The sequence below is a fragment of the Idiotropiscis lumnitzeri genome, chromosome 13, assembly GCF_059441095.1.
Source record: "Idiotropiscis lumnitzeri isolate Australia: NSW breed Sydney's pygmy pipehorse chromosome 13, RoL_Ilum_1.0, whole genome shotgun sequence".
Classification (NCBI taxonomy): domain Eukaryota; kingdom Metazoa; phylum Chordata; class Actinopteri; order Syngnathiformes; family Syngnathidae; genus Idiotropiscis; species Idiotropiscis lumnitzeri.
This window is the reverse complement of record NC_142403.1, coordinates 12,814,899-12,828,640: the sequence shown is the minus strand read 5'-3', so window position 1 is coordinate 12,828,640 and position 13,742 is coordinate 12,814,899. Positions and strand designations below refer to the sequence as shown.

The following is a 13,742-nucleotide window of genomic DNA, read 5'->3' as shown; positions in this document are numbered from 1 at the left end:
CAACCTGCGACCCCACAAGGATAACTCATTTAGAAATGTTATGGATGGATGTTGCAAGCCAGTTCGTCATCATATTGTACAGATGTTATCGTCATTTATATTCCACAGAAATCGTTTATCTCAGTATCTCGTTGATGCTGGTCATGGACAGGCTGAGGGAATGGGTTGTCATCCTGAAACTGCCTTTAACGGTTTCATATCCTCTCAAACTGTCTTTTCTTTTGGCTCTTGCCAAAACTCACTTTCCTGCGGTGTTCCTCAAGGATCAATCTTAGGGTTCTTCCTTTGTGCGCTCGGTTTCCTCTTTGAGGCGTGTCATCAAATTGTACTTCATTTCATACCGCATGACCAGATGACCTAAAGATTTTGTTTCTTTTAACCCATATCGTGCAAATTAGACAAGCGCACTGTGTGGCTGCAATTAATGACTGGCAGTTGAATGCGGCGAAAACTGAAGTATTAATTCTCTTCATCTGTCTCAACAAAACTTTATTCCATTTTGTCAATTCAAATGCCACCTCAAAGACTTTTGTCCAGATCCTATAGCTTCAGGTACTTCCCTTTCACCAGCTCACTGTTCGTTTTGAGATTCAGTCACTCATTTACAGAGCGCTCAATGATCAGACCTCTCCTTCTTGGTGGATATTCTGCCACAGTTTTTGAAGATGTTGAAGCCCATGGAATAAAGTAGACTGACTTTTTTTTTTTTGGCTTCTCAGTGAAGAATAAAGTATAAATCCCTCGTGTGTTTTGGTATTGTTGGCCCACATCGATGATAATGACTGCGGCTACGATAATTAATGTACTTTTCAGTCAACTAAAATGAGCATCATTTCGTGTAAATTAAAGTTTGGATATCATGGACTGCTTTGCATCCTGCTTGGACAGCCTGTTTTCACTTGACAGGGCATACAGTCCAGCCAATAGCTCACATGACACTTTAAAAACATCGTTGTTGTTTTTTTTTTTTGTTGTTTCACAGAGTAGAGACAATTTTTTAAAAGTCCCTGTGCTTTTCTTAGCACTTATAGGTTTTGACATCCCTGGCATGCTACTTGCTTTTTCTTGTTTCGCAATCCATCTGTTGCCAAATAATGGGAAAAAAGAGCTAACGGCAGACTGGGTTTCTTGTAAGGACACGTTGTCACATCCCATTAGCTGCATAGTTATGAAATATTACCCGCACAGCCGCGTCTTTAACCTTGGGGTCGATCCTCTGCCGCGCTTACTTCTAATGAAAAGCAGATTGGGTAGACCACCGGAGGTCCTTTGGATGAATGTCCAAGGTTGTGTTTTTTGGGAAAACTTGTACTATTTACGCAAGTCGTGCCAACAATCAGGGGAAAGCTAAGCTCAACGTGACCCAGCAGGCCTCTCAACTTGATAGGGAATTTAATCATCATTGACAAACGTAGTCTCATTTTGGTCTGGTTTCACACAAATTCACGCAAATTAATTAAGATAAGTGAGAATCACTGATTGTGTTTTTAAATTTAAAAAAAAGATTTATTTTTATTCCATTCTTCTCATTTAATAAGCGTTATTACAAAAATACAAAAATCTGTGTCTCACATACACAATAAATGCACACACACACACGCCCTGTACATAATGTTAAGTCCAAAATGATTCATTCCCTGACCAGATTGTTTTAGTGATATTTTTTAAATTATTTATTTACTTTTGTAGAATGTGTATTTTTTTTTTTTTACCAAATGCTATTTGAGCCACACTGAAAACAAAAAAAATATATAAACACATATGATACATTATTATACGTTTATGACATTTTACGATTAGATTAAAAAAAGTCTTTTTTAACCTTTAAAAAAAAAAAAAGCTTATACAGGCCTCCAGACTGCCGCTAAATGATGGAATTTTGCAAGTTTCAATGTGATTTTCAACATTGGATGTATATTTATAAAAAAAAAAAAAAAAACGAGTATGAATAATTTTGGACACAAATAATGGACATTTAATTTCTGAACACAATGCCTTTTGCCAATTTCTTGCGTCATTTCCGGCTAAAAGCTCATTCATCAGATCCAAATTCACTGGAAGTGTACAACCACAATCCAAAGCTGCCCAAAAGTGGCTCATTGCTTGCAGGCCTTTAAACATCAGTAACATAAAAAGAGAACAAATCATTTGAAATTGTCGCCGTGTGCTGCCGGTGTCCGAAACAGAAGACATGGAATGTTGTAAGTGTGAATTACATTCTTCGTCAGTGACAGGACAGGAAGAGGCAAATTTACAAGCGCCTAATGCGATCCATGTGCTTTATGATGACGCTCTCCCGAGCCCCTTGAGTGCCATTCTTTTCTTCTTGCTGTTCTTCTGGACACAAAAAGTTTCACAATGAGTTGAGTTTTTAGGAAATTCACGCTATTTTTCAAGTACAGTGGTGCCTTAAGATACGAGTGAGCCAATTTGCGAGTTTTTTGCCTTCTGACTTAATGCTAACGCATCATGAGAAATGCTACGGATGTGCTAAGTTGCTAACTGTGTCACGGTCTCTTCACCCATCATTCGATATTGGGACACAGATGGCGAAGTAACTTAAATTATATTTATTCTGAAAGACTTTTTTTGTCTTTGTGCAAATAAATTAATTAATAAATTAATTAATAAATTGTGACTGTCTCCACACTTGTCGCGAAAAAATGTAGCAAAAACAGTTTCATTTTTTTACATTCTAATGAATTATGTCAATACTGTGGAGTGCTATTTTTCTTATTGATTTTTTTTGCAGAGGCTGCAATGGATTAATGGCATTTCCATTTATTTGAGTGGAGAAAAATGATTTGAGATACAAAGTGTTTCAAGTGACAAGCGTGTTCACGGAACAAATGAAACTCGTATCTCAAGGCGCCACAGCAGCAAGCTGGACCTCTACCTAATTCTGAAGCATCATTCTCAACCTCACGACCTCTTTCAACTCCTGCACCCAAATTTGTTGCGGGTCGGCGCAGACGGTGCGCTGCGTCTTTCGTCCAGGCTTCATCTTGATGGTAAACCTGCCGACAGGCACGCGCACACACACACACACACACACACACAAAGAAACATCAGCATCTTCCAACATTTGAATCATTCCTCATCAAGAAGGTCATTTGGTTTTCCATTTCTTGTTGCCAGATCATTATGAGTCGTGGCTGAAATCAAAACAATGAGCTTAAGGACTCACACAACTGCAGAGATGTTGCAATCGCCATCTGTTTCCTGCATCCTGTAGCTCTCAATGTTTTTCTTTGCCTTCGCCCTCATGCCGCGCACATAGCCCAGGCAGCAGTTACCGTAAGAACCTGCGCAGGGAAGGTCAAGGTCAAGGTCACACGGAAGTAGAATCAGCCTCGCTGGAGAGAAAACGTCTAACAGCGTGCAGCACTGGTGGAGATGATCAGATAATCTTTTTTTGCATCATTCTAAACGAGCCTGGTAACGTCTTGGGTACATATTTGCTAAGTGATTGATTGTAAATGATAATATTAGAAAATATTTACAATCAAGACGGAATGGTTTGTTTATTAATTATAAAAATAAGCTTGATATGTTTTAATGGTAAACCATTTTACATGCATGTTTTACCAAGGATGGGACATGGTGATTTCCTGGGAGTGCGGTAGAAGTGATTTTTTTTATTGTTTTTCTAACAAATCAGGTTCTTGAGAATTTTTCAATTTTTGTTTTAAAGAATGACCTTTAAAAAAAGTCCACAATTTGATGAACGTCACCCTTCAAACAGAAATGTTTATGTATTTATTTATGTATATATTTATTTCAATAAAAATCTGGTTTGCGGGAAAAACAACAAAAAATTCATCTAGAAAAAAAATTATTCTAAATTCGTCAACCAGTGCTATTAATAACATAAATTAAAGGTAATTTGAGCACTTTTTTTTTTTACATCAACATAAAAAACTTGTAGCCCTTTGCAATAATCAGTACTTAAGAAGTAGTTGTTTTAAAAAAAAAAATGGTGGCCCCTGATTTAGATTCTTTCCATTCTCTCATCACGGGTGAGCTGGAGCCTATTCCGGCTGACTTTGGATGAGAGTCTGGGCCCACCCTGGATTGGTCGCCAACCAAACGCAGGGCACATAAAGACAAGCATTCATGCTCATATTCACACTTATGGACAATTTAGTCTTTGATGAACCTAACATAAATGTTTAACAATCTCCATACAAGAGGGCCTCAACTGAGATTCAAACCTCAAACCCGTTAACTGCGAAGCAAACATGCGAACCGCTAGTATTATTTTTGAGGGGGAAAAAAAAGAGCGATTTAAAATCTAAAACAAACAAAAAAACAATGCAATATGATTCATATTCTGTAACACATGCATGCAACGGTGCGAAGCATGTGACAATGAAATTTAAAGTTCCCAAATTCCGGTGAATGTAATAAAATATTCAAATAAAAACATCCGCTCAAATGAAAAATGACATGATCTTGATTTGCTTTATGATTACATGCACATGTCCTGCCAGTCACATTTGTTGAAAGTGTGTCATTAGAAAGTGAAACTAACAGCTGTGACGCATCATCAAAAAAAGAAAATTACTTTCATTTAAAACATTAAACATAAAATATTAAATAAGTCATTGGGTCTGTTGGAACAACAATAAATAGTAGCCTGTACACAGTGAATGGCACTTTTTTTTTTTATCTCTCTTTGGAAACAAGCTCATTTACTACCATTGACGGATAAAGACGTCAAAGTTCCTTTTTTTTTTTTTACTAGGCTGGTAGTGAATGAGTTAACGTTTGAACACATTTAAATCCTAATGAGCACCGTAAACTCACATTAAAGCCTGACGACATTTCCCAGAAGAATGTGGATTACAGAAAACAGCTACAGTGTCAGGAGAGCTTCAACTAAAACAAAATCGGTAAATAACTGCCAACGTCAACTGGTGTTATGATCAACAAGTGGTGCTGAACAAAGCATTTAATTGTTCTCAGTGCTGCATCTGCCCGCCAATAAAGCCTTTTGTCTTTGAACCCCACGCACGCACTTGAGCGTCGCCCGTGCTTGCACTAACCTTGTGCCACACACACGGTGGTACAGATGAGCACCAGGAACAAAAGAGCTTGGAATTTCATGTCTGCTGACGCTGTTCTGCTTGGCTGTGTCCCAATAAAAGACAAGGTTGGATTAAAAAAAAAAAAGAAAAGATTATTTTTAAAAAAAATGCTACTTCTCAAGAACAAACCCTGATAATTAAGAACAATAATAATCCTTATTAAAATTATTCATTTCTTCTCAGGTTTCCATTGTGTTGCATGCAAATTCAGGCATTTGTGTTGCGCATCAATTCACAATTTGAGGAACGTACCTGCTGATTGTCAATCGGCGCTTCACACAAAGGTGGCCTGCTTCTCAACTCTTGTGAGATAACTGCAATGCCGTGTTGGGGATTTGCACTCTTATTGTGCACATATGAATTGTAAACCCCCCCCGCCCCCCGCCTCTCTTCAGCCTGGTGGACACACACACACACACACAAAAATAATCCTTCGCCACTCCTCCTCTAAGCAGCAGCCACTTTTGCAAATGCGTAGTTGAACATGTTGTGCAATAGTAATTGGCTTTGCTGGGACAAAGTTTCTTTGGTCAGCAAACAGTATGGAGGTGGAGCCGCTGTCTTTGGCTTCCTATCAAGTTTCAAGTGTTGTAAATTGGTATTTAATGCAACTTGACATGCATTATGTAGGGAAAAGAGAAACATCTTGAACTGCTGGTCACTTAGTCCCCTGCAAAGAACTGATCGAAGCCAGATGTTCACAAGAACTGCTGACGTGGTTGGAGTTATAAATGTAATAATCCGTCAAAAATGTTAGAGTTTTAACCAGCCAAATCCAGGATGGGGGTTTATGGATTGTCATTTTTGTTATGTAATCATATATTTGGTGAGTGCTCATTTGAAATCTGTTTTAGCCAGTAGTGGGCCTTGCATTTGCGGCCTGGGGATTTAATCCAGCATCAATAACATGCAAAAACTCAATGGAACAGTACACAAATTTGCTACGCACATCATCTGGAGCACTGCCAAAGCCATATTTATCTTGTAACGTTTTATTATGTTATGTGTGTTTTCTTAGTTGGAAAAGTTTCGATATGACCAAACAATCAGAGGAAGGACAAATGCTGACCTGATTGTGAAATTGGTAATCGGATTGATTACTGAAACATTCCCATTGTTAACAAGTTAAAGGCCAACATTTGATTCTGAAGGCCCCGGGCAGAGTAAATTGACAAAATTGGTAGCACATAGTGGTGAAAATCAGATTGGACAAAAAAAAAGAACCTCTAACGTCCATATACACATATTGGAAGCAGTGCAGCCAAGTCAAATAAACACACTGTTGGGAATACCGACATACAGTTTCCTGGAACAAATATTAGACTTTAGATTCAACTTCTGATAGTGTTTAGGCCGGCAGGAAAAAAAAAACCTTACTGGCTTTGACTACTCAACTGTTATCACTCAAACGCACGAGGGACATCTGCTGGTCACTTGGAGCACTGCTTTCCAACACTTTTAGACAAAATAGCACAGGACATGTACACAGCAATAGCTTCTAAAAAGGGATTGTAGCCTCTCAAAAAATTTCCTTTTTAAATGTGTGTGTTATTTGACGATATTTAACAAAATATAGATTACTTTGTAGTGGAGTAGAACAATAGTCAATCATTCTGAGTCCAAGTTATTAACTTCTGTCGGTGATATATCAAATTTGGTTTTAAAATGATCATCTATCAAACTGGAGATGTTGGTCAACCTGTTGTTTATATATACATGTTTATTTGATTGGGTTGGACGGCAATTAACATATAAGTGTTTATTTAAACATTACATTGTTTTATACATACATCTTCGGGTTTTGCGCAGTACTCGTAAGAATATGTACTTTTATAGAAATACAGACTTGCGTAAAAAGACTAAACGAGCCTATTTGGTGAAAAGAAGGAGTAAAACTAGACGGCTATCGCTTCCCAAAAATAAAAATAAACATAGCAAAAATAAACAGTCGTCGAAAAAATACAATACAATACAAATTTATTTATCTGTAAGTAATGTAGACCAGTACTGAAAAATCAACTTAGAGTAACGTATTTGTACTTCGTTACTTCACACTGAAGAATACTTGTATGAAAAACACTTTTAGTACATAAATATAAAAACACACAAACAAACAAACAAATAAGGGGCGAGTCAGTTTGCGCGGTGTTCCTATCGTCGAAACGTCGTACGTAGGTGGAGAACGACGAACGCCTGAACGCCACGAACACACGTTTTGACGTACTAATCAGGTTACGTTATTCATAAAAAGGCGGGCTACTGCTGCTGCGATTTTTCCGCTTCCGGTATGTCTCGCGAGAATAGAGGAATTAAAGTACTTTTTTAACGTTTTTGAAAACGTTAATGGAAAAAAAGTAAAATATTTAAACGTATAAACATCACATTTGGGGTCTGAAAAGAGTAATTTAAAAGCAACTTCTGTATGACGTCTTTATCTTTATCTTTATTTGGCTCCACTTCCGGTGGGCGTGCCCTATCACCGGCTTTAACCTCCGTCCTCCATAACTGTGTAACAGGCAACCGGAGCTGCAAGTCACACTGACTCAGCTTCATTGCCATTGTATTACTCACGCGTCGATTCTATTGGTCGCTTCTCATTAGGTGCGCTCATATAAATAGTGAAAGGTAGGCGGCTGTTCCGTGTTGCCACGTTTCGTCGCGTCGGACGCTTTCTCCCTCCCGACAGAAGACGGCTCACATGGATCCTCACAACACAAACGTAGAGGCGAAGAGAAGCCTGCTGAGTCACGCTAAGACTCTGAGGCTGCACACGGGGAATTTAGTTAACAGTACTCGCCTGAAGAAGAAGTGTCCCAGCTCGCCCGGCGAGGAGGTAACCACCCCCTTTATTAAACCATTGATCGATCGATCGTGTGAACGAGCGAGGCTAGTGTTGAAGTATCTCACGGTGCAGGTGTTGAAATAAGCCCGACGTTGAGAATTATGTCAACATTTCCTAAAGAGGACGAAGTGTCGCTCATAACACGGCGCTCCTTCCATTCACCGTGTTTGTTTTTTAACAGTTGAATGAAGAATGCTGCATGTTTGACTTGTCTCCACTTCTGATATATATAAATCCGCAAGTATTTACATTTTCGAATCATCCCTTCGACGCCATACCCAGGAAATCGCAATGTCTTATCACTATGCTATTTTTAGTGCCGGCCCACTACTCATGTGGGCAGCAGGTTGCTGACCCCTGATAAATAGTAAACAGAAATATGAACGATCTGATGCACTGACCAAGATTATATAAGTTAATTAACAATACTGCTGCTTTACAATACAATACAACTGTATTCATATAGCGCATTTCACAACAGCTGGAGTTGTAACAAAGCGCTTTCCATATGGTGTAATATAAACTCTTGTTCTACTGGAAAACCTGCATCGCAGTAGCCTCTTCTCTACCATGAAATAATCTTCATAACCCCTAGATCATCTTTGTTTGAAACCCTGACCCTAGCTCAAAACCTCAACCCTATCTCTGACTATAAACTGTCATTTGAAACCCAAACACTAACCATAACTGTTATACAGCATTGACTGTGAGTAATGATTTATAACCACTCCTTCCACGTGTTACATTCTTCATGCAGCTGGCCTCCACACTCCCTGGCCCTTTGTGCTACCAAGAAGCGGTTAAAAGTGACAAATGGTAAATTGGATGACGCAACATTTTTGATGTCCATCCACTAGTTATGCTTTACAGTACATGTTCACGTAAGTGAAGTGAATCATGTAATCCAATTGTTGCATTTGGAGCAGTCGACTGTAAAAATCTCCACATCACATGTCAGGAAGCCTTCTTGGAATCGGGTTTATGGAAATTTGGCTGTGCATGAAACATGTGCGTGTTTGTCTTTTTCAGCTTCAAGAATGCATTCAGGCTACGCTGAGCAGCTGGTTATCCACAATAGAAGCACCGACTGAGGTGAGCTGACCATTTGGACTTGTTCCATCAGGGCTGAGGTTAGCTTTTTCATTTCAGGGATATTTTAGCGTACTAAATGTAGGAAAAATGTGATGCAATATCTGAGAAATGCACGATGAGCATTTTTAGTTTCCTTTAGGATGTGTTAAGCATCTGCCTAGGGAGGAAGCATACTATTTCAATTGCAGACCAGAAAAACTAGCTGTCTGTATTTGCCCTATGGGGTGAGACTCAGCACAGTCAGACGGCAGGATTCCGACAGAACAACTGCGGCGATACACTTCAAACGTTGCCTTTGGGCGTCCTGAAAAGAAGCTGTCATGGCCAATGTTCATGCAATACTGGATAGTCATCTGAGGCGCCATTCCAAAAGTCTCGTTTGTCTGTTGGGATTAATGGGGGCGGTTTGAGATGAGGACATGAAACGGCGATCATTTCATTGCCGTACTTATTATAGTGCAACCCAAGAAAAGGAACAAAGAAGCGTCGTGAGTGATACTTCGTTTGGGGTGGGTGTCACTTACCTCAACTTTGGCTATGCTGAGCTCGGCTCATCTGCTTCAATAACGATATCCACTGGAGTCAAATGGCAATAAGAGGAGGTTAGACGAGTCGTATGTATATCGTTAGAAATGTGGAGCGCATGCAAGGAAATATGAGCAAAGGAAAGCTTGACTCAAGTGGGTTCTTTGGCAATTACAGTAGATACGCACCACTGTTCAGTTGGCAGGTTTTTATGATATTAAATAATTAGTTGGAGGAACCACTAAATTCCTAACCATTTCTATAATTAATGGGATCTATCACTAGCACGATTTGATTGAGGGGAATAAAAAACGTAGGCTATTGCAAGTGTACACAACACACATCGTCGTATAACTGGGAAATGTGGCTGGGTTGAGAATTTTACCACAATGGGAGCAAAATTCACATATTTTCCCGAACGGTAATTGTATTTCCAGGCCGGTCGTGGCCGTCACGCCCGGCAGCAGCCATGTTTTTCTTCTGTGGAACTGGGGCCTCTGTCAAGGTGGACGGAATTATGAATAGTTCCATTCAGTGCAAGTACGTTGTCGATGGCATTATTGGTGGGAAAAGTTACCTTTTTTAGGATCACACAAACCTGGCATTTCAACAGGGGTGTGTAGACTTTTTCTATCCAGAAAAATAACATGTGACGTCTGCGTAAGTCCGCACAGCTTCTCGTGGCTTAATGAAACAACAAAGCAATGGAACCTGAAACCCTCATGAACTCGTTAACATTAAATGGGAGAGTATTTGTTCTGTTCTGAATGCCTGAAAAGGTCGAGAGTCACTCTGCAAGCTGAACCGCCTGAAGGAAGCAAACGTTCCCCTTATTTATTTATTTATGTATTTATTTTTTTAGAATTTACCAGACACATTGGACTGTAACATTCCCCAGGCCTCATATGCTGTCATACCTGAGGAGAGGGAGGAGCTTAAGGTGTCAGGTTTGTACCTTGATCACTCTTCTGATTTAATCTTCTGCATGACTTTTGTTCTTATTATCTTAAAACATCTTCAAGTGGATTGTCCCAAATTTAAAACCACATTTCCTTAACAATGGCGTTAACTTGAGTGGCAGCCTACCCTCGTGCAACATCAGAATGATTGCTTTGTTTTGGCAGCCAAGCTGTTCCTCTTTGAGTCGGGTCAGTCGTCCATCAGAGATGCAGTGGAGATGGGTAAGACGGCGCAGTATTTATCAATGAATGCCTGTGTAAAATGACGGCGTTACTCACTGACCGCATCTTTCGTCTCCAGGCTGCCAGACGCTAGCCGTGTCACAGCTGGACTCGGTTATCATAGCGCCGCGAACGCTCCTGGGCGGCGACGTCCAAATGTTGGCGCCCCTTCAGCCAGCATGGGAGGAGCTGGAGGCGCTCGTCCGTAGCCAGAGGATCGCCGCCATCGGCACCTCCGACCTGGACAAGGACCTGCTGGAACAGCTCTACAACTGGGCTCAGGTCTGTTGCAAATGGGATGGATGGGAAAAGAAAGTCCTAAATATGTCCCCTTTATGTGTGAACAAAGCTTATGGTTGGTGCATTAAAGCGAGCGAGTGCCTCGTTGTTATCCAGGTCAAGCCCAGCAGCAACCAAGTGAACCTAGCATCCTGCTGCGTGATGCCCCCTGAGCTGACCGCCTTCGCCAAAGAGTTTGACATCCAACTGCTTACACACAACGATCCCACGGGTGAATAGAAAAAAATCACCTGTTTTGTTTCTTCTACCATGGTGATAATGTAAAATATACACGCACTTAAAATTTTTCACATTTTATGTTCGAGCCTTACAACCAAAATGTATGAAATTATGCAACCGCCACTCTTGGAGGATGAATATTGAAATGTTGGATTTCAGAGAAAAAAGGCAAATAACAATGCTCCACAAAACCATATTCAAAATGCTCCCCTTCTGGCTTCAAGAAACACTAAAAAAAATCAGGGAGTGAAATTTGTTGTAGTCAGTCACAATGTTTTTTTTTTTAGAGTATGTTGAGGGAAAAATATGTAATTGCTGAATTATGAGGGGCAAAAAAACGTGTGGAATTATTTTTTTTTCCAGGGGTTGTATAAACAGGTGTGTGCCTGTCCAAATCATGTCCCATCAGCTGAACTAACATGTGGACTGAAGAAACATCTGAGGATGATCATTGGAAACCTGGGCTCAATATTAAATGTCGTAGTTGAAGAATTTTAAGGGGCGGGGGATTGATTCCATACCATATGGAAATCTTCATTGAGCCACCCAAGGCACGTAGTATACATGTTAAAAATCTCAAGGTGTCACAAGAAGTATTCACAGTATGCGGAAATGATCTTGAATCTGTTGACTGGCAAATGCACAAAGTGTAAATTCTGCTCAATCTTATTTGAACACAAAACAAGGGTTGCACAATGCATTGAAAAAAACCTTCGATATTGCGATAATGGCTTGTGCATATTGCAAAGAATCTGATGAATTTAACCAGTCCGATGCAAACTTAAATGTCTATCACCAGCCAATGGTTGTCTTGGGGAATTTACAATTAATTAGCTAAGAACACATTGAGCCTGCTAAATTTGCGGCATGATAAAATGTACTTCTTTCATTAGATTAAAAAAAAAAGACATGTTACTTTAGGTACATGTTAAATATAGCGATAGTATTGAAATTGCGATAGTCAACATCCATATTGCACCGTTTGTAAAACAGCATACATTTGCTGTAACCACAAAATGAATGTGAAACTCTCCATATGGCTAAATTAGCCACGTGACTCATTCGTGTAGCATGTCTCAGGTGTGAATGAGGAGCAGGTGTGTTAAATTTAGAAGCTAATGCTCACACGCACTCATTTCCATGCAGAGTTGATATCAGCTGCCACCTTCCGGGAGGCAATGCAGGAGGCAACGCAGCACGTGAGCGCCGCCGACTGGAGGCTGGAGTGGCTCCTGCGCTATTCCATCATTGTCAAGAGCCGCGGCATCATCAAGGCCATGGGCTACCTGTTCAGTGCCAGGAAGGCCGAACTCTAGCGGGACACGGGATAAGCGGGGGATGAAGCCATTTTTCATGTTTTCCATTCACCACCAGATGCAAAGTAACAGCTCTGCAAACATGGAGGCTGCTAATCAACTGGAACTTTGCTCGTCACACATTTACTGAGATTCTCAGAGATTCGTCATGAGTGTTTTCATGTGAGATCCGCACTTTTAAGCTGAATCATTTTGAGGGAGGCAAACATAGAGGCACGACTCTCAAATATGTTATATTGAGCATTGTGAGTTTTGCTGTCAAGGTGATGGTGTTTTAGCTTCACCTTTTTTTTTTTTTTTTTACCCAATTAGCCCAATATCCTGAACTAATATTGATTGCCTTTTTCCAGTGATATGCGTTGTGCGCATGGCTATACGGTTTGACACAAAACATACCTCTAACACCAGCCATCTATGCTAACACGTCATAGGATTTTATGGTACATAACGGGGAAGATGCAGCTACTGTATATCAAATTGTTTGGTTGGTGTCACCATGAGATCTTGTACAGCAAATCGTTCTGTCAAAGGTGGTTTAGGTGACTCATTATTGCCTTGTGACTTGTCGCTTTCCTGAACCTTCTTCAAATGTGAAGTGCCTCATCTTGTCCTCAATTCTGCTTGAATCATCAAGCTCTCGTTATATTCAGAATAGTCTGTAAAAGAAAATGTTTATTTTTCCTACAATCGTTTGTATTTTGTGAAATAGAAATGGCTTAAATTTATATTAATTCAATATTTAGATTTTTTTTAGATTAATTTGCATTCCTCATTTATAAGGCGCTAACTCTGATTTGGCATGAGATTAATGTAATATTTTGAGGTTAAGTTGAGCCTCACGTGACCTGTTTTATTTTAATTAGATGTATGGAAATTATATCTTTTATAGGGCATTTTTATTTATGACTTAAAACTTTCTTGAACCAGTAAATTGCTTGAAAATATAACTACTGTACTAGAAACATCACCCGTACTGTCATTTGTTTGTACAAATTGTCTTTATTAAAATGTATATAAAAGACCTGTCGGTGTTCGTTTAATTTGTTTTAAAGATTGGATGCTTGCGTACAACAAAGGTCTCACAGTGCAGAGTTGGTTGGTTCGATTCCGGTTCTGGCCTTCCTGTGTTCCTGTGTGGAGTTTGCATGTTCTCCCTGTGCCTACGTGGGTTTCCTCC

At 39.8% G+C, this 13,742-nt stretch overlaps 2 protein-coding genes across 3 annotated transcripts; one reads left to right on the top strand and one right to left on the bottom strand.

The window, feature by feature from the left end:
- Positions 1–1,894: 1,894 nt before the first annotated feature.
- ccl25b (chemokine (C-C motif) ligand 25b) lies at positions 1,895–5,462 on the bottom strand. 2 transcript variants are annotated; one of them, XM_088312429.1, is made up of 5 exons: positions 5,343–5,462; positions 5,049–5,133; positions 3,188–3,305; positions 2,897–3,017; positions 1,895–2,337 (listed from the first exon to the last, which is right to left on the bottom strand). In XM_088312429.1, exons 2-4 carry the CDS (start codon positions 5,107–5,109, stop codon positions 2,897–2,899), a joined length of 300 nt encoding a protein of 99 aa, XP_088168555.1. In that variant the 5' UTR covers positions 5,110–5,133; positions 5,343–5,462; the 3' UTR covers positions 1,895–2,337. The 2 variants fall into 2 exon arrangements, with proteins under 2 accessions (XP_088168555.1, XP_088168556.1); XM_088312430.1 differs by having other exon boundaries at positions 1,895–2,334.
- Positions 5,463–7,560: 2,098 nt separating this feature from the next.
- gclm (glutamate-cysteine ligase, modifier subunit) lies at positions 7,561–13,586 on the top strand. Its single transcript, XM_088312263.1, has 7 exons — positions 7,561–7,923; positions 8,962–9,024; positions 10,412–10,496; positions 10,674–10,730; positions 10,810–11,012; positions 11,127–11,241; positions 12,396–13,586. Exons 1-7 carry the CDS (start codon positions 7,789–7,791, stop codon positions 12,563–12,565), a joined length of 828 nt encoding a protein of 275 aa, XP_088168389.1. The 5' UTR covers positions 7,561–7,788; the 3' UTR covers positions 12,566–13,586.
- The last annotated feature ends 156 nt before the right edge of the window (positions 13,587–13,742 follow it).